This window comes from Scomber japonicus, chromosome 21 (assembly GCF_027409825.1).
Source record: "Scomber japonicus isolate fScoJap1 chromosome 21, fScoJap1.pri, whole genome shotgun sequence".
Lineage (NCBI taxonomy): Eukaryota > Metazoa > Chordata > Actinopteri > Scombriformes > Scombridae > Scomber > Scomber japonicus.
In genome coordinates this window covers 7,749,495-7,770,367 of record NC_070598.1, presented here as the reverse complement: position 1 = coordinate 7,770,367, position 20,873 = coordinate 7,749,495, and the positions used below count along the sequence as shown (strand labels likewise).

At 39.4% G+C, this 20,873-nt stretch overlaps 1 protein-coding gene across 1 annotated transcript; it reads left to right on the top strand.

Annotated features, from left to right (window-relative positions):
• Window positions 1–1,513: 1,513 nt before the first annotated feature.
• tnk2a (tyrosine kinase, non-receptor, 2a) lies at window positions 1,514–20,836 on the top strand. The gene is made up of 20 exons (XM_053342311.1): window positions 1,514–1,826; window positions 4,179–4,341; window positions 4,536–4,606; window positions 5,237–5,446; window positions 7,056–7,205; window positions 7,312–7,407; window positions 8,603–8,784; window positions 8,929–9,055; window positions 9,199–9,345; window positions 10,375–10,469; window positions 10,938–11,132; window positions 12,010–12,101; window positions 12,307–12,351; window positions 12,454–12,689; window positions 15,081–15,269; window positions 15,355–15,992; window positions 17,414–17,549; window positions 18,351–18,446; window positions 18,770–18,897; window positions 20,246–20,836. Exons 1-20 carry the CDS (start codon window positions 1,710–1,712, stop codon window positions 20,250–20,252), a joined length of 3,120 nt encoding a protein of 1,039 aa, XP_053198286.1. The 5' UTR covers window positions 1,514–1,709; the 3' UTR covers window positions 20,253–20,836.
• The last annotated feature ends 37 nt before the right edge of the window (window positions 20,837–20,873 follow it).

Sequence of the window (20,873 nt, the reverse complement as noted above, 5' to 3'; positions counted from 1 at the left end):
GATGAGAAATATATGATCTTATGTTTTTGAGGTTTGACACATACGAAGGACCCATTCTGTTTTAATCCCACAACAATGTTTAATTGCATTACTACCCCTTTAATAGCTACTTCTGGGCTATAAGTCTGATACTCTGAATAGACACACTCAATACCCTGCAATGATAGCAATTCATTTGTAGAGTTATGATATGAGGCCATTAGTACAATTCTTACCATAAAGCAGCAACAGACTTCAAATGTATCATACAATAATAAAATAAAATAATTATAACATTGAATTAACTCAGTTCTTTATGCCCCTTGGAACCAATTTTCCTCTGAATGGCATCCCAGTCATTAACTCTCAGCAGCTTTACAGCTTTAACTTTACAAACCATGTAAAAGTGCTGCATCTGCAAAATAATTTTTGCCTGGATAGGATAATTAAAATAATTAATGTAAGGTAGCAACTAATCAATTTAATCTGACAGTCATTCTTTGAATTAACTGAGGTTAAAAAGAACAAAACCCAAATAATTATTTTCATTATTGATTAATCTCTTTATTATTATTTTTGATGAACAGATCATTGATTTAATTCATCAATCACATTTCTCAGAGTCCAAGGGGACGTCTGTAAATTGCCTGTTTTGTCTGACCAACCTAAAATCTGAAAAAAAAAAAATTAACGATAGAAAGCAAAGAAAAGCAATGTCTCAAAGTCTCACGTATGAGACTCTGTGGACAGACAATGTTTTGCATTATTAATTATTAGATCATTTAAATGATTCATGTGGGATTGCAACTAAGTGTTATTTTTCTCTATTATCTGATTAATCATTCATTTTATAGTATGTCAGAAAAGCATTACAGTGTCTGATTAAAACACTCTCTGCATTACTGAATGAAAACATCTCTTTAAAATACTCTTCATATCATTTCAAAGCAGCTTCCAGCACAGATTTGACATGTTTTTTAATTTTATTTGACCACTTCATTAATGTTAGCGTAGATATGTTATGCTTGTTTGGGTTCATGTCAAGCTCTGCTACCATCTGCGTCCATCAAATAGATTCTGGGAACTGTCTCTCTTTGGCCTGACCATCCATCCATTTACCCATCCATCTGTCTGCCTGCTTATCTACATTTTTCCTCCCTTCTCTTCTCCTCTAAGATCTCCCTCTCCCTCCCTCTCTCATCCTTTTGACAGAGCTGCTGAATTATTTAACATCAGACAGTGGGCTCGGCTGCTGAGCCAGAAGGAGATGCAGAAAAAGATACACTAGCTAGAGAGAGAGAGAGAGAAAAAGAGAGAGAGAGAGTGAGACGAGGAAAAGATGGAGAGAGGGAAGGGGGAGCATGGAGGTGTCCGACGCTGCAGGAAGTCGTGAGTCAGCAGGGAGAGAAAGGACCAGTGGGAGGGAAGACACAGAGTTTATAGATAGATTTAAGTGATACGACTGGATGGTGCAAGCCAGGAGAGTGGCGTCAAATGCCTCCCGGTGTGTTTTATGAATGTGTGCGTGCATGAGCGTATCGATTGAGCAGAGAAGGTCATGGAGCCGAGAGGAGATTAGCAAACTAGAGTCGCAGCCAGGAGAGAGCAGCGGCCGAGCTAACGCCTCCTCTGAATAGCAGCGAGACAGGAGAAGGAAGGAAAAAAAAAAGAAAAAAAAGGAGAGCCAAAAAAAGAGGGACGAGGCGAAGGACGAGAGGGGCTGTTACAGTATGGGGGAGAGCTACATGTACCAGAGACTTCCCTACACCAGAGGACAGGAAGAGGGGGAGGATGAGGACGAAGAGGAGAGAGACGGAAGGATGAGAGAAAGTGTCCAGGGACAAATGGTAAAAGTCTGAAGTTGTGGGTGGATTATGGCTGTGATTGCAGTGTGTGCTTGTGTGTGCTTGTGTGTGCTTGTGTGTGCTTGTGTGTGCTTGTGTGTGCTTGTGTGTGCGTGGAGATGCGGTTTTGTGACTGAGCATCAGGCGTCTGAGGGGTTCACCTGAATATTTTTTTTTAGATGACGAGTGGGTGTGTGTATATGATGATGATGCAGATCTTTTTTTTTGTGTCTGAGATGATCTTACAGCATGATTTAGGCTGCAACTGATGATTATTTTGAATTATTGATTCATCCTTGGATTATTTTCTCTGTTAAATCCATAAATTTGATCTTTGAAATGTCAGAAAATGGTGAAAAATGTTGCACAGGCCCAAAGATGCAACTTAAAATGTCCCCAAAGATGTTCTGTTCAGTGTTATATAAGATTTATATTATATTTATAAATATTCACATTTCAGAAGATGTAACCTGAAAAGATCTGCTTTTTATTAAGAAAATGACTCAAAATTGTTGGTTTTTAATCTTCTGCTGAATTAGTCAATTAATTGACTAATTTCTGCCTCTCTACTTATCAACAATACATTAGTATACATTATTATTGTTTACATTATCTATTGGTATATTTAGTTTTTTTGCTTTCAACATGCTGCCTACATTGTGAAAAGACAGTTAAAATAATAATAATTTGTTTAACAGTCTAACTACATTCATAGCTATATAAGAGTGACTGCATGATTCATGATTTTAACCATTCATCAGTGTGTCATCTCATTTTCATCGCTTGTGTAATTCTTCATTTATGAGGATGTTACAAAAATGGAAAATCTCTAAAAGTGAGAACATTGTTGCTTCAGTAGGATTTAGAGCAGGCTTAGGCAGTATCTATTAAATCATACCTTCATACCAGAGCTGTATTTACAGTGGAATACAGTAATGTGACATTAAAGCTGAGCTGTTGTTGATAGGAGTAGCATGTATAATACTGTATTGTTTAGTAGTGATGTGCAGATGAGGATTTTTTTTTAAATTACAGCACCCATCTGACACCTTACGAAAGCCAATCCAGAAAAAAAATAGGCAAAACTTAAGGTAGAACAGGTTACCATAGTGGGGGGGGGGGGTTACATGCTCTTACTACTCATACTTTCGTGATTTCTAAAAACCCGGTATACCCTAATACTGTGATACCTCCCAACCTACTTTAGGGGTAAATGACAAGCCACCTAAAACATACTGTGAGTTCTTATAATGTGAATTTCTTGCATATGTTAATACTTGCTGGTATAACACAGGTGATTTGAGATATATCCGGCTTTGAGTTTAATTCCACAAAACGTTTTAGTGCTCTGCAGAATAAATGGAAATGTCAGGTTTTGTGTTTAGCCCCTCATTCAAACAGTGGGGGGGACTTCTTAGCACATGTAGTAAATCACTACCTTAGGTACAAGCAGGGAGATCAATTAAAGTAGTTGCTATGACAATATACATCTTTTCACACAAAATGAGTCTTGGAAACAGGGTAGAAGACTCTGAGATTTGACTTTCCCTTTAAAATCTCCATTAGACTTAGGTCTGGCATGAATAATGCATTTAGTGTGTCCCATTTCAATCATATAAACCAATCTTTATAATGCACTAGTTTGGCAATGAATATACAGGAAATGATGGTTTTATGAACATGAATGAAATGCAGTCAATATTTGACTTAAATTTTGAAAGCTGCACAAATAGCAAGTGAAACCTTTTATTCCAGGGATTTGCAGTTGCACTTACAGTATATATTGTAGCTGAGAGAAGCTCCTCCATTTTAACTGCACATTACTGTGACCATAAACATTACGCTCTTAAAGGGGACATAACATGCAAACACATTTTTTTATTTTCATCATGTCTGGTGTATATGTATATAAACATAGTCAAACTTCTTAAAGAGACACAAGATTAGGATTCACAGACAGAAGCTGAACTGAAAGGCTGCATAAAGAGCCAGAATAAGACAAATAAATTATTTTAAACTGTAAATCATGCAAATATATCCCGGTAGAACCCAAAATATGAATAGAAACCTGGAGATGTTCATTACAGGCTATGTTTTCTTTATAGTATTTTTTAGGGTGAATGTAGTAGACCCTTAAACCACCATTAGAAATATAGGTACAAGGATTAGCAGGTAAATCTTGTTCTCACATGTACAGTATAGTAATACAATTGAAATATGTGTGTGTGTGTGTGTGTGTGTCTGTGTGTGTTTGTGTGTGTGTGTGTGTGTGTGTGTGTGTGTGTGTGTGTGTGTGTGTGTGTGTGTGTGTGTGTGTGTGTGTGTGTGTGTGTGTGTGTGTGTGTGTGTGTGCAGATGCAGTGTGAGGAGGGGACAGAGTGGCTGCTGGAGTTGCTGACAGATGTACAGTTGCAGCAGTACTTCCTGCGGATCCGCGATGACCTCAACGTCACACGACTCTCCCACTTCGACTATGTCAAAAATGAAGACCTGGAGAAGATTGGCATGGGGCGGCCTGGTAGAGTCCTAAAACCTTTTATTTCCATCCAGTCACTGTTTTAAAGCATTACCTACTGCATATTGGACTTTAACAAGTAATACAACATGTTATAAGCTGCAGTGACTTGTGTAATTTGCTATTTTTGGGGGGGGTAGGTGGTACTAACCTCCAACTCCTTTAACAAACTCTCAACCTTTTTTTTGTGGGTGAAGGTCAGAGGAGGCTGTGGGAGGCAGTCAAGAGAAGAAGAGCTCTTTATAAACGCAAGTCCTGGATGAGCAAGGTGCAGCACCACTCTGTCACACATAATACAGAGAAGTACACACACAAATATTATCCCCCCCTCTGTTCTTTAGCCGGAGCTGATGGTGCATTTTCGCCACTCCTTAAAGAGAAAACTTGCTTACACATCACTTTTATTTCACACATACACACACACACACATACACACACAGTCCTGTATTTTGCCACATTTGTTCTCTGACTATCTAACCCTGATATCTCACCACCAACTGAATGAAAATTTGAATGCCAAATGACATAGCTACTGTTAAAGAAGAGCAACACATATTCAAATTTCAAAGTCTCTCTCTTAGATAACTGATGTCCAAGGCTCACATAGTGGTCACACCTTTAAAGGATGACTATGTATATTTAAAGAGTGCTATAGAGGCAATAAAGACATCTTTTTTCTTTTAATTTATTAAGCCAATCGGCATAGCAACTTGTTAAGCTTATATTACTTTGTAGTCATATTAAAAATCTGCACTTTCCTGAGTTTAAATGAAGGAAAGCTGAAGAATATGTGTCAGCATGTGTGTATGCTGAAACAGAAACACCATAAAGCTCTTTTCAAGTCTTCACATTTCTTTAACTGTACCTCTCTGTGTGTCATCTATTTCTGGGTCCTCAGGTGTTTCCAGTGAAACGGCCCGACGCTGCCGACCCCCAGCAGTCCCCTCCTCAGGGGGCGTCATCCAGCGCAGTACAGGCCAATAGCGAATCTGCAGCCTCGCTCACCTGCCTGATCAGAGAGACGGAGCTGCAGCTGTTTGAGCGGCTGGGAGACGGCACGTTCGGAGTGGTACGGAGAGGGGAGTGGACCGGTCCCAACACCAGAGTGGTGAGAAACAGAGGCATAGAAGTCAGGGAAAAAAAGTCAAAAAAGTTTGCATCATAAGACAGTAGCAGCATTATAATATGAATCTATTTTGAACAGAGTGTGTGTTGGATCTCTGCTCACATTAGCTGTTAAAACAATGTGACTGGACACATATTATTGATAGCAGGGTGGTAATAGGGTGATAATGCAGCAACTACATCAGAGGTCAAATAAAGATTTACCACTTTATATTTAGATCATTTGTCTGGTGTTTAAAGTCACTCAGAATAATGCACCTCCTCCACTCAAAAGCTGTGTACAACTTTAAGAGCGAATGACCAGAGCTTCAAGGTCAACAGCCAGAGGAGAGTGTAAGATCCCCTGAAAGAAGCTCTGCCTTTGCACAACCTTCCTTTACATTTCTGTCATGATGTCAACTTATATTCTGTCCTGAATTTATTGTATTTAGTATTTGTATTAATTGCATTAGCTGTATTAGTCTTTGTGTCAACCTGCCCAGAGACTGCAGATGGAGATTAGTTAGTTGCTAAATCTGGTACAGTACATCTCTTATTACGTACATGGCTCCTGACAAATAAACATAATAAACTGCACTTAATATCAGCTCAATTAAAGCTGCAGTTAGTTCAAAGAGTCTATTTCTAACATTTGACAGATGTTTGTGGTCTTTTTTTCATTCTAAAACTAGATCAGACTTTTTCATAAATGAAATATTGGCAGACGTGTGCTGTTTGTCTGCAGTGGTCTTAAAAATCAAATAAAAGTCATCCTAATGTGTCCAACTTTACAAGATATGAGAGTCATGATAATTTGTCTTTCTTCACAAGGGGCAGACTTGTTTGACCTAGAATTGTAATATTGTGGATGTTAAGTTTAAATATGATCCTGAATGAATTTATGATTTTTATTATCATATTTTGGTGAAGTACAGTAACAACCATTTCATTAGTTATTAGGAAACTTTTCTCTCACTCTTACAGCTGCCTCAGGGTCTCTCTGCAGGTCTCTGTCTATGTTCAGTATTATCTCGTGTTGCAGGCTGTAATATTTTCTCTGCTAGTGTCTCTATGACTGTCACATGGCCGCCCTCTCAAATCAGTCATGGAGCACTTTGCTTTAGAAAGATGTTTTTAGCACATAACTCCATGTCAAAACATTTCCTCTTTAGTCCTCTCACACTGCAGTGCTGCTCTGTGAGCTGGGTTATTAATATTTTCTAATTGTGCCAGGTCACCCTCGCCCACAAATGGAGCAAAAAAGGTCGCTTTTTATGGCATTTTCAGGGGCGGTGATGTGTGACCAACCCTCACAGAGCAAAATAGGAGAGGTTTATAATATCTTCTTGAACTGGTGTGTATTTTATGCAATTTGGAGAGATGATGGTGTATTTTTTATAATGTTGTAATAACTTGCCTGGTGCTCCAATTAAAATGAAAACTTAAAACTTTGTGACAGAACTGCACTTCTACATCACCTATTTTGATGAGGTTTAATACCAACTACCTGAAAGACTCTCAGCTTCCTTTGGGAATCTGTTCATACTGTTATTTGCTGTATATGTTCACATACTGTATTTGCTCATATTCTTTGTCCCTCTCTGTCTTTCTAGCTGTCCGTGGCAGTGAAGTGTCTAAAGGCGGGCGTGTTGGATTCAGACGGTCTGGACGATTTCATCAGAGAGGTGAACGCAATGCATTCCCTGAGCCACCAGAACCTCATCCGCCTGTACGGGATTGTCCTCACGCAGCCCATGAAGATGGTGAGATATGCTCATACTCTCAAAACACACACATGCATGAATACACACTGCTTAACTTTAACACAGCGCTTCCATTCGGTGTCTCAATTTTGGTGTTTGTGTGTAGGTGACTGAGCTGGCCCCTCTTGGCTCCCTGTTGGATCGTTTAAGGAAGCGACAGGGCCACATCCTCATCTCCTCACTATGTAACTACGCTGTTCAGGTCAGTTAACACCAAAAAAGGAACTTGTAGTGATACCACACTACTTCTTCTCTTCCTGTCATTTCATCACATTTTTGTTACAGTGCCCAGAAGTGTGTGACTACCGCAACGTTTTCTTCCTCATTCTTTTGTAGTTTAGGTTGACCTTCCTATATTTCAACACAATGTCAATAATTCACTTTAACAGACTCCTGTGTATCACATTACTTTCTGTAAAATTAATCATAATTTCCAGCAAAAGAGAGCGACAAAGTTGACTTATCACTTATGATTATTCAAGCATCAGAGCTGAAGTGGTGACATCTCATCCAGACTAGACAATGTTCCACTAGCTTCTGGCAGTAAATGCAATCGCTCATTCAGCATTTCATTTCATCTGCCTTAATGAAAAAATCCAACATGTTCCTGCTGTTCAAACTGACAAATCAGCTCCAGTAACGCACTTCCTTTTAGAAGTTTAATCCTTTGAGATTAGAACAAAGTAAACCGTCTGGTGAAGCTGCTTCGGGTTTTTTTTTTTAAATTATCTCAGAGCAGCAAACTTTGTGTTTTTAAAAAAAGAAATTAAAAATGTATCTTTTTTGTTTGTTTTTTTATTTTTTGGTCTAGCTTTGTTTTTCATCTTGTTTTGTAAATCATTTCAGGCTGCATTTTTGCATAAGGCGTGCTATATATGTAAATACAATTACTATTACTTTTTAAGACACAAACAACTACAGCTGCCTTGATAAGATGGTGGTACATGGTAGATGGTAGAGCTCTTATAAAGTCATTTTTCACATTTATTAGCTGTAATCTGTTCTAAAAATGTCTACACTGATCGCTCCCCTCTGTCCTGCTGTTACTGCAGACATGTCTGAACTAAATGGGACCCTTCGACTCGCTCATAGTCTCGGTGCATCTGTCGAGCTGTGAGTTTTAGCTAGCAATGGTCCAGAGTTTATGGGATATGGAGATTGTTTTTTAACATTTACTGTCCTTGTTTGAACTTGGAGTAAACACATGACATATGATTGAGTAAGGTTCTGTTGAAAGGCCTCAAATATCACTATTAAATGTCAGTGGAGTTTTGAATGAGGTTTTCTGAGGAAGTTTTTCACTTGTGCTCTTTATACTCTTTATAATCTCAAATAGTGTACTACACAATATGTGGCAAATGTCTGCGTAACTTAAACATTGGTTTGTGGGTGTGTAGGTGGCATGCGGCATGGCCTACCTGGAGCAGAGGCGTTTCCTCCACAGGGATCTGGCCGCCCGTAACGTTCTGCTGTCCACTAATGAAATGGTGAAGATCGGGGACTTTGGCCTGATGAGAGCATTACCCACACACACTGATCAATACATCATGGAGGAGGGCCACAAAATCCCTTTCCCATGGTGAGAAAAAGAGCCATGGTCTCACAAAGCCACGTGTTGTTTTGTATCTTGTTGGTTCTAATTAATTACACAGTTTTCACATTTTTAAAAATGGGTTAAGTAAAGCTCTGATGTTGCTTTGTCTTTGTCCTTATCTCTCTTCAGGTGTGCTCCAGAGTCTTTAAAGTCTCGTTCTTTCTCTCATGCATCCGATACCTGGATGTTTGGGGTCACTCTGTGGGAGATGTTCACCCATGGACAGGAACCGTGGCTGGGCCTTAATGGGAGCCAGGTGCATGCATGCATTCACACACATTTTGTACTTAAAACTTACACAAGCTATTTAGAAAACATGTACAGCATCTTGCAATTTTTAAAATGACTTAATAATCCATTTTTCACCATTTTACTATTTGTCCATGTGGCTGTTTACAGATCCTCCACAAGGTGGACGTGGAAGCTGAGAGACTGTGCAAACCAGATGACTGTCCTCAAGATATCTACAATGTAATGCTGCAGTGCTGGAGCCCAAAACCTGAGGACAGACCCACCTTTGTCGCCCTCAGAGACTTCCTTCTTGAGGTAGCACACTAGTTAGTCAGAACTAAATTAGATAAAGGCATGTAGTTTTATCAAAAGAAATGTAAAAGACATCTGTAAATATTAAGGTTCATTCTTGACCTTCGAAGAACAACTTAAGAAAAAAAAGGATTATGTTGTTGGTGTATGTTCTTTTGATTCAAGTGTGTGTGATCTAATAAGCTGTATTTGTAGAAATGTGATTTCCAAGTTTAATTTATAATCTAGTTTGCTCTCCATCTTTCTTTGAGTTGAAATTTAATCAACCAGAACAGTTCAGTTCAGTTCAGTTCAGTTCGGTTCAGATGAGATCAGATCAGTTCAGTTCAGATCTTTATTTTCCCACATGAGGAAATTCTTTCTACAGCTTTGCAGCATAGAAACACAAAACCATGAAAACAGAAACACAATACAGACACAAACCAGAGACAATAAAATACACCTGGGATTATTGCACAAATCACAACAAATATGAAAACTTGAACCAGTTGCATGTAATTTTTGGAAACCCGTATCTATGACTATGACAAAGATTTTGGTTTTGTTAGTTTGCAGTTAACGGTGTGTTTCAAGTGTATAGTATTCTGTACGTGAAAGAAATGATGAATTTGAGGTAAAAATATATGTAGATTTTAAATAAGGCCATCAGTTGATCATTTTCCTAACACATACAAAGGAAATATTAATGTTACTTTTTCATGTATTAGGAAAAAATAGTATTTTTGCATATCTAAATCTTGGTTGTTCAAAGAAATTTTCAGCATGAGTAAATTTGGATACATTTCAATAACAAAACCCCCCCCCCAAACAAATTAAATCCAGGACTCATTAAATGTGTCCTAATGTTGTAGCTGCAAAAAGTAATTTGACACAAACTGGTTCACCAAGCTAGTAGAGGACAATAGTGTAAACAGATAAATCACAATTACACAAAATGACATGAGGTGATCTTCCGTTTGTCTCTGTGACGCTGCTGATGAGTGATTATTCTTGCCCTACAAGTGTTTGTGTTTGTGTGTGTGTGTTCTGCAGACCATGCCTACAGACATGAGAGCCCTGCAGGACTTTGAAGAGGAAGACAAGCTGCAGATTAAAATGAATGATGTCATCACCATCATAGAGGGAAGGTCAGTGTGTGAGTGTTTGTCAGCCAACACATGCAGGCACCTTGAAGAATGTAACAACCCTCCAACTTTGTCATTTCAGACTTATTGTTGTACACAACAACAAAAAGCCATGCTTGTCTGTGCATGTGTGTTTGTGTGTGTGTGTGTGTGTGTGTGTGTGTGTGTGTGTGTGTGTGTGTGTGTGTGTGTGTGTGTGTGTGTCAGTGTTTGTGTGTGTGTGTGAGTGCAGAATGAAGGTCATTCCCCTAACAACAAATGCATCTTTTGTTGAGACGGGATTCCTTGCATTGTGGAAAATTGCTGTAATTACTTTCTTGTTACTGGCTCATTATAGCAATGTTTTGGCTTCTGTGTGTGTGTCTGTGTTTTTAAGTGTAGTCATGTGAGGAAACAGTCTACCATTTTACTTGCACCGGTAAAATATAGTGGGACAGATGTGTGTGTGTGTGTGTGTGTGTGTGTTTTCAGGGCAGAGCACTACTGGTGGCGAGGCCAGAACAGGGGAACGCTTCGTATCGGTCAGTTCCCTCGACACGTGGTGACGGCAGTGGCCGGCCTGTCTGCCCACGACATCAGCCGGCCGCTCAAACACTCGTTCATCCACACCGGACACGGAGACACTGATCCTCACAGAAGCTGGGGACATGCAGATCGCATAGACAGGTTAATACAATATACTTATTGAAGTCTTCCCCTAAGTTGTATTCAATTAATGTAAGATAGCTTCATACACAGTGACATTTTTTAAAGGTTTTTTTTAATGTCATTTCCAAATTAGCAATAAAAGTATATATAAGAAGTAGAGCAGTTGCATATGGCAAGCACATTAATAAACAAACAAGAAGAAGATTCCACTTTATTGTAAGAAAATGCTGATTTTATAGCCTTTAACCTAAAAAGAAAATGAAATAACTGCAACACACTGAACTTACATAAACACAATACAATAAAGGATATTAGGATTTTTCTTGTGCTATTGTCTACAATTCAGCTGGTGATAATAAACACTTTGAAAACAGCAGAAGAGTGAAAATGGACTACAAATACACACTAACTTTTAGCTTGGGTTTCCCTAAAATAAATAAAATCAACAAACATCTGTTAATCTAGATATTTCTAGCACTATATATCGACATCTTTCTTTAAAAACTGATTTAAAAATAATTGTTATAAAACATTAAATCTGGTGTATTTTAGCTTGTGTCCTTTGTAGCTGATACTGTATCTCTCCACTGGAGTGCAGCAGTGCACCACATGTGGTTCTTGATGATGATGAACAGATGATGTACTGTACTTGTTAAGACATTCAAATACAGAGCAGATCTTAGTGGCTTCAGAAATAGAAACAGCCTTGATGCCACATCAACAAGCACCTTCTTAACAAGTAGTGACTGCAGGAGCAGAGCTCAGTCTATATATTTGGCTGTAGCAAAAATAAAGATAGATTTAGTTGTCGCTTGGCTCATTTTGTAGCCATCACGCAAAAATGTTCTTCATGTAATTTTCTTAAATCTGATTTACCTTATCTTCCCCCCTTCAGTCTATATTTGGGAAACCCTATGGACCCACCTGATGTTCTTGGAATGGACCCTTGCGCTGCAAGACCGACGAAACTCCCCAACCGTGCCAAAAGTAAATTCATCCAAGCACTGAAACACTCACACTCAACATATTTAGGGACTTTTTTGTTGTTTTTTTGTGCTGTCAATGTACTTTTGTTAAACTTTGCTAATGAGCTAATTCTTCCATTGAAGTCCCTCTAAATCACACTGAATGAAAACAAAGTCAGTATCTAAAATGTAAAGTCTGACTGTGATATCTTAACTCTCTTTATCAGAGCAACCTCCCCCTCGTCCACCTCAGCCTGCTGTTCTGCTGAAGAGTAAGTATTCCTCTCTTCTCTGTGCTCTGAATCCTACAATCTAACCATTAAATACATTAGCTGTCATGTTCTGACTCTGCTTGCTTGCTTGTTTGGGTCTAGAGCCGTTCTACGACTCAGTGATGGATGATTACGACGATGAGGACGACACCAGCACTTCGTCCGGGCTGAAGAGGCTCAGTGTGTCCCTGGGCCTGAAGCTGCGGACATGGGAGGGGTCCGGCGTGCGATCGGCCAAAAGTGAGGTGTCGCTCATCGACTTCACCGATGACAGCTTCAGCTCAACCACGCCCTCCCCACTCACAGAGACACGGCAGCCAGATGAGGACACGCTGAAGGTACAGTTAAAGGATTATATTGTGTGTATATATCCAAAGCCTGATAAACAGCCCAATATACATTTATTCTTCCGGCTCTTTTGAAATACAATAATCGATACTAAATATAAGTGCCAAGTCTCTGCTTTAATTTGAGCAGGTTGACATCAATATTGGAAGAACTGTGCTCAAAGTTTAGTGGTTAAAACATAATTGGAAACTTGGCTATTTAATGTTTCTTGGGCAGCTGTGTTTTTAAAACATTCATGCACAGAAGGGCTCACACGTTGCTCAGGGTTCATTGAGAGATGACAGCTGCTATTTTGATTGAGGTGAAGTGGTCTGTCAAGGTGAGGAGTAAAGAGGTAACCAAGCAAGTAAAAAAGAAAATTATGAGGCTGGGAAAACAGCAAAAATGTAATGTAGGCATACATTTTTCCTCATCAACAATCAAGACAATACCATACAATTCACCACACTATACAAACCCCTGGTAAGCCTACAAAACAAGAAGAAACATTATTTACTGTGCTGTGTAACTGTCTTTTACTTTTAGTTTTGACTGTATTTTATTCCTCTGTGCTATAGACATCCGCTGTTCTCTAAAAACTATTAAAAACATGTCAGTCAGTTGCACTGGGTGAAATGTTCCTTCACCCCAAAGAGTTTGGGTATGTTTGTTTGTTTAGAAACAGCTCCAAAGACTAATAAAAGGAGTCATATATTCAGTCTCCAGAGAGTAGTTCTGTGTAAGGGAGATGTTTTTAGATTTTAGTAGGAAAGTTATTTAGAAAGTAGTACAAAGTCAAAAGGTTGCAACATGTAGCCCAAGAAGCCAGCAAAGCTCTATAAACTGAACCATATTCCCGCACATGCTCAGTGGCATCTGCCATATAAGGAACTACTCTCTGGAGACTTAACATTTGATCGCTGTTATTAGTCTTTGGAGCCATTTCTCAATCAACTAACATGACTGTAATCTAAGTGGTGAAGGAACGCTGATTTAATAGTGTGGTTCACTGAGGTCTACTGCATAAACAAATAAAATAAGATATATCAGTCTTTGGGTATGAACACAACATATGTAAGTAGATTAATTCAATCATTGTTGGTTTGGCTTTGATAATAAACAACTGAAGTAAAAGTTTGGCATCAATCAACACCAGTTAAAGACTTTTCATCTCTACACAAGTCACCTGATGTTGATCAAACCTGGAGGGATGATGCATTTGATAATAAATACACACTTTAATCATCAATTAAAGGTCATATGGGCTACACCAGAACTTTTTTGTGAAAGTTTGGTGCCAGCAGAATTGATCAAGGAGACGTTTGTTTATCCGTTTAACTCAGTAAAGTTGATGCAGCGTTGAGGGAGGTGTTTCATTCCATACTTACATAGCTTTCCACGCATGTTTTCCCTGCTGGTCTGGGGATTTGAGCTGTTGACCTTTTGGTTCCACCACCAACTTTAACACAAAGCAAACCTGTCAAAAACCTCAAAACGCCTCACACTGCCTGATCAAGCATTTTTCTTAATCTAATGAACTGCAGATGGTGTCAAAATAAAAATCTCACCAGCAATGGGTCCGTTAGTTCTCCAGAGGTATCGGTCCAGCAGCCTTTGACCTAGAAATGTCATGAATCTTCTCCCTGGATGCACTCAAGGGGGGTGCAATGTGATGAATTGGCGCTCATTGATTGATTATGTGCACCTTCATGCTTTAATGGTTTACTTTGGAGTTTTCACAGTAATTCCACATCATATCCTCTGGCTCCCTTCTGTCACCTCAGCCAAGCTGCAACTAAATGCTCTCGGGTTTAGATGGAGTTTCACAGTGTTTGTTCCCGTCTACGAAATTATAAAACTCTGGTGATGGCTTTGAATATATATGAGTATATCACGAACAAAGAATGCTTTATAATCCAAAAACGACACATTTTATGTTACATTTCTTTGTTTTTGTATAGTTTTAAGTCCATATTTGTACATATGTTGTGCTTTGATGTAAAATGAGTGATGTTAAAATCATTAAGTAAAACTAACACATAAAAATATCAGTTTGTCATCAATCTCTTCTTTCATGATATATTCACCTCTTCTGCCTAAAAATGTCACTTCCCTGGTGGTTTACTTTCAGGTTCCATATCTTCTTTTTTCTTTCTGTTTATGGTGTGAATTTTAAATAAGTTGCTTTTAAAATGTATTCAGCATCATCTTCTGCACCACAGACAGCCAGCGTGAAGAAGCTTCTAATAGCATAACGGCACTCGCTCTTAAGCACCGCTTTGGGAAATGCGTGGAGGAAACTTTTAAGATTGTTATCGGGGAAACGAAGTCTTTCCATGTATCACCCCCCCCCCCCTCCTCCCCCCAGTGTCTAAACTGTCCTTCACTCTCCTTCTCTTCAGGACACCCCCTCTATCCTTGACTGGCCCCTACCGCAGCCAGCTTATGACGAGGTTACTACAGAGCTCGATGACCAATCGGAGGACCAGGAGGTGCGGTCTATCAACAGGGCAGTGACTGAAGAGGCCTCGGCCATGGCGGGCAGGAGCGAGTCACAATCGGCCGACCTCTTCCAAGAGCTTCAGAGAGAGGTAGAAAAAACATGATAAAACCTACTGATAAATCCTCCAGATTAAATTTTGTCTCACACTGACACATATTTCTCTGGTGATGTAGGTGATGGTAAAGCTGCAAGTTCCCATGGCAACAGGTCGCTCCCTCCCCTCCTCCCCCCTTCCCATGCCCCTAGCACCTTTAGGCCCCCACAGACAGATATACCTGCCTCCTCCTTCTCCTTCCTCCACCTCCTTCAACTCCTGCTTTGAGGACAGGCCGGTGCTGCCTCCTCGCAGCCCCGTCCCCCCGCTGCGTCCCTCCAAACACAACCCCTCCAACCGCATCTCCCACCCGCAGGCACGCACCAGCTCCATCTCACTGGAGCTGGAGGACACGCCGCCTCAGATCCCGCCCAGAGACCACGCATTCTCCCAGCCGGGCTCCCGCTCCTCCTCACCCCTCCCGCTGGTGCCGCCACTGTCCTCTTCGCCCATAGCCTTGCCCCCTCCTCCCATGTCCGTCTCCCCTCGCCGGTCGTCCGGCCTCCTGGGTCCCCTCCTGTCCTCCAACTCCTCCTCCTCCCTGCCTAAAACTACATCCCTTTCCTCACGGCTGGCAGCTCCGGACTCCTCTTACTCATCCACCTCCTTACTGGAACCTCTCACCTTTCGTGAGGGGCGTGGACTCTCCTCGCTGATTGACAGCTCCCAGAGTTCTGTTCCTGCCCCGTTGCCAGAGCGACCAGCATTTTTGGAAAGGTACGTTGCTGATGTCAAACACTGTCATATCTCAGTTACTCCCCTTTGAGCCTACTTTTTGAAGGATAAAGGCATGTTTTGACAAGTTTGGAAATCAACAAAAATCATCCTGACTGCCTTTACTGCCTCCATCCTGTAGTTGTCGAGATGTACGAACCTGGTGGTGCTAGAGGAAAATTTAGAGGATCACTGAAGTTATTAGAATTCATTGTCTGGGGGTGAATGAATGTGTCAATCCATGTAGCAAATGTCAAGCTATTTCAGGATCAATGTACCAAGTTTATGGCAATCCATCCAATATTCATGATATTTCACTCAAAACCACAAATGTGAACCTCATGGTGGTTCTGTAGAAAAAGGCTGAGGATCACCAAAGTCATTAGGATTCATCACCTGGGTACCATGAATGAAAAAGAAGCATTGTTTGCTAGTTTGCAACCAAACAGGTAGCTTAGTCAGCAAGTTTCCTGGGTAAAGGTACCAATGCGGATACAACAGTGCAAAGTTAGCATGTCCCATCTGTCAGAATAGACATAATTATGAGACCCAGGTTGAAAAATACCAGAATCTCATTTTAAGTTTGTCTCTAAGATGCTATGGACAATATAGTAAATAAAGTATTTTTAACATGAAATACTTTTACCAAGGTGAGACAGCATTGTTCTTAATCTTCTGCTCAGCTCCTGCATGTTATACAAAGAAACAGCTGGGTCAATTCATTTCAACATTTCCTAAAATACAAACAAACACAGTTTTTTTTTGTTTTTTTTTCACCACAGTTATAAAACCAAAGCTGAGGCAACACCCAGAGATCAGGCATCACTCAATACAAAGTGAGAAAGAGCTGTTTGACTGACAGACTGAGCTGAGCTGGATCTGTCTGCCTATGAAGTGTTGGTTTCATCCAGCTCCATTATTTAGTGTGTTATATGAGAGTGTGACATAATCTCTTGAAGATATTTTGGGCATATAGATGTCCTCTCTCGTCAGCCTCTGCAGGGGGGAACGGATAGCAAGTTTAGTCTAGTTTATGTGGATTCTAGCAGATCTTAATCTTTTGGGACTCACACATTCATGATTACATTTGCAGCAACTTATTAGAATACGGCAAAAAACTATTAAAAGTAAATGGAATAATAAACCAAAAAATACAATAATAACAGGAAAACAAATAACACTTAATGATTTTTTGATAGAAAGTTGGAACTCCTGCTGCAGGATATGTGGTAATTTTATATTAGTACTAGAGTTTATAAGTCAGATCTTTGATTGTCTAGGGGCTACTCACTGTTATTATCATTTTATGAAAACATATACATTTTAATATAGCCTTTTTCACCAAAATAACACAATATGAATGAATAATGCTTGAAAAAGAGAGAGAAAAAAATTGTATCTCATCTTCATGTCCCTCTCATCAGATATGGAACAGCCAATATGGCGGCAGTGAAGCCGATGATGCAGCAGCCTGGCGGTGCCAAACCGAACTCGTCCTACAACAACAATAATGGGCGAACTGCAGTTCCCAGCATGCAACAGGAGCAGAGCATCACACAGGTGAGCAAGAAGAAAAGAGAATGTACCAAATTTACTGTAGGACCTTTTCTCATTTTTCTCTCCCTCTGCTTGTTTAAATATCATTACTTTCTTGTTTTTTTTTGTTATTCTTTTTTTTCTTACTGACACACTGACAATACATACAGCAGCATAAATAACTACAGACATTGGTTACCAAGAACCAAATACCCTTAAAACCCAAAAGCAGACAAATCACTCATCAGACGAGTCACTCAACACACTTAAGATCATGATTATATCTGAAGCCCCTGATTGGCCTCATTAATTATATTCACTTCCTTAAATCAAAAAGTCTTCTAATAGGCTGGCAAAGCAGTCGATGTTAATCATATTCAGACTTTATCTCTTGTTCCTTGGCTGTCATGTTAATTTTTAGGATTCATTTTAAGAAAAATCACTGACTTTATTACTTCATAACTTCTTCACTGCATGGGAGTGTGTGAGTACAAGGATGGACTTCAAAAAAGTAATTCTCTAAATGATTAATTAATATATCCGCCAATAAATTTACATTTTTAGCTTTGACATATGTGCAGAAAATCAAAAGAAAGTCATCAAACTCCAGAAAGCTTGTATTGCTCTTCTTCAGTAGTCCATATTTGGAAATAATTTTACTTTTGAACTTGAATGAATGACTGCTGAGCACAGAGCAGTCCTACTTTCTCATGGTTAAGTGATTCTTGGCCAGTTAAAAGCATTGATAGATAAAAATGGAAACATCCCACAGTTACAGACATGCTTAAACAATCCATTCATTTGAGTTCCTGGCGTGATTGACAGGTCCAAGGAGCGGTACACGGTGTCACGCTGGAGGAGTGTAAGGCTGCTCTGCAGGGTTACAAGTGGAGCATCCCTCAGGCTATACACCATTTGAAGGTACATCTATCTGTCTGCCTGTCTGTGTTTTTTATTTCAGTGATTAGTTTGTTTTGTCTGGGGAAATGCTTATCGATCAACAGAAATCCTGTAAATAAGCCAGAGCAAAGTAAACACAAAGAAAGAAGAAGATGTAGTGAAATTCAATTGTAGAATGGAAGGAGACGATAACAAAGGGAATAGGGACAAAAAAAAAAAGAAGAGATTTCCCTCTGCTGTCTCTATCAACAACAAATCAGTTAAAACACACACAGGACACAACAGACAACAACTCCCCTGCCTTATATCTTCCTCTCATCTCTTTTTCTCTCTCTTTTTTGTAGGTGGAGCAGTTGTTTCGTCTGGGCCTGCGATCCAGATCAGAGTGTGAAGAGCTTCTGCAGCGCTGCCAGTGGAACCTAGAACAGGCCAGCACGCTCATGCTGGACACATACGGGCCACATTGCAACAGGTTGGTAAAACTCTATATCACACGTCACATTTGGTTATAAATTGCTCTAGTTACAGATGAAAAAAATGAATGTACATGCCAAAAATTGGAGGAGATTACAACACCTACAGTCAGCACTGTATGCAGCAGCTGTTTATGTGTGTGTGTCTTTTAATGTGTTGCTGAGTTAAATACCTAATGGTGCAGCAGTAGTTAGAAATGCCTTCTGAGTTTCTCTGAAAACACAACCACATATGTGATATCAATGTCACTCCATCTGCTCTTCTTCCTCCATCTGCCTGTCAGTCTGCTGCTTTTCTTGCTGTTTCCTTTAGAGTGTACAAGCTGTCCAAAATTTTCTGAGATGTTTTGCACTTTGACTGTCAAATAGTTACACATACACACAGATTTAGTTTAGTTTATTTAAGTTATGTTAAAATTTGCACAAAAAATGACAGATACTATAGGGAGAAGCAGAAAAGCAGAGTGGGCAGATGTTAATTTTTTTTTTTTTTTGTTAAAATTTCACAATATTACAGAAAGTAATATGACCACATAAGTGAGAACATAATAACAATACATATATAATAACAACAACAACAAGATTATTGATTCATTTGTCTCATTTTTTTTTCTCTCAATCATTTTGTCCATAAAATGTTAAAAAACAGTGAGAGTAAAATTAATACTGTTAATTTTCTGTCAATCAACTAATCGATTCATTGAATAACTGAATTGTTGCAGCTCTAAAAGATTGATGAATAAGTCTTGAACCTGTAATGGAGATTTCCTTAATCAATGGCGAGAGAGAAAAAAACATCTATTTTTCTTTTTTTGTCAATTTAAGTATGGTGTGCCTCAAGGGTCAATTTATGGACTTTTCATATACTCTTCATACTGTACATGCTTCCCTCGGGTTACATCATCTGCAGATCTGGCAGTGTACAGTCCATTGTACTTCCCTGTTGATTGATTTTTTTTTTTTTAATTGTGGTTTACTTTAAGGCAGCCATAATTGTTAATTGTTTATTTTTTTGCACATGAAAAGGGTTATAGTGATAAAGTCCACAACTAGATTTGGAAAAAAAAAACATCTGTCTCTTTAGCTGCTTTTTTCACCAGCCAGTTGCTAACTTCACCTGTCATTTGGTGTTGGGCAGGTAATGGGGGGCACAGTGGGTTTATTACAGCTCTTTTCTAAAAACAGCAAGACAGTATAAAGAGCAGTATTTATAGGCAGAAGACAATTAAAAAAAAGGAAGAAAAAAAAAAGTCTAAACTCTCAGTAGATGACATCACAGTTACATCACAGATTCTCTCACAACCCACTAACGGATAATATGATCCCGTCTCTATGTCCGTCTCACAGGAAGTAATTGCAGAAGGAAACACTGACTGGCAATCAACTACTGACGAGCCAGCAGTGTCAAAACTGATGAACGCACCAACACTGAACGGCTCGGATGACTCATCTCACTCTAAGGACCTCCGAGACACATTGTCGCTTTTCTTGAATGGAGGAACATACGTCAGTAGATGTGCCTCACTTTATGTACTGTGAATACCTGCTTCTACCTGTGTCACACACACATATGCATGCTCATTATCAGCTAACAGAGCAGCTTGTTGAATGACTCACACTATTTACTTGAACAAATGCTATTTATGATTTTTATTTTCCATTAAAAAAAAAGAAAAAAAGAAAAAAGAGAGTTTATGTTTCCGCTGGTGGCTACTGCCAACTTTTACTGGGTGAGAGTTGTGTGTCTGCTTTGAATGCATCTTCAGGCGTGTGTGTGTGTACAAGCACTCATAAGCTTACAGTTCTATACAAACACTGTAAATGCCCATGCCTTCTTGCTGTTAACGAAGCGATATGAAATCAGGGAAAATGTCAGCTAACGATGTGGTTGTACTCATATGTTTTTGTGAAAATGTACAGATGAAGATGTTGTATTGTTAATAATTGCGGATATTTTTGAGGACGCGTTAACTGC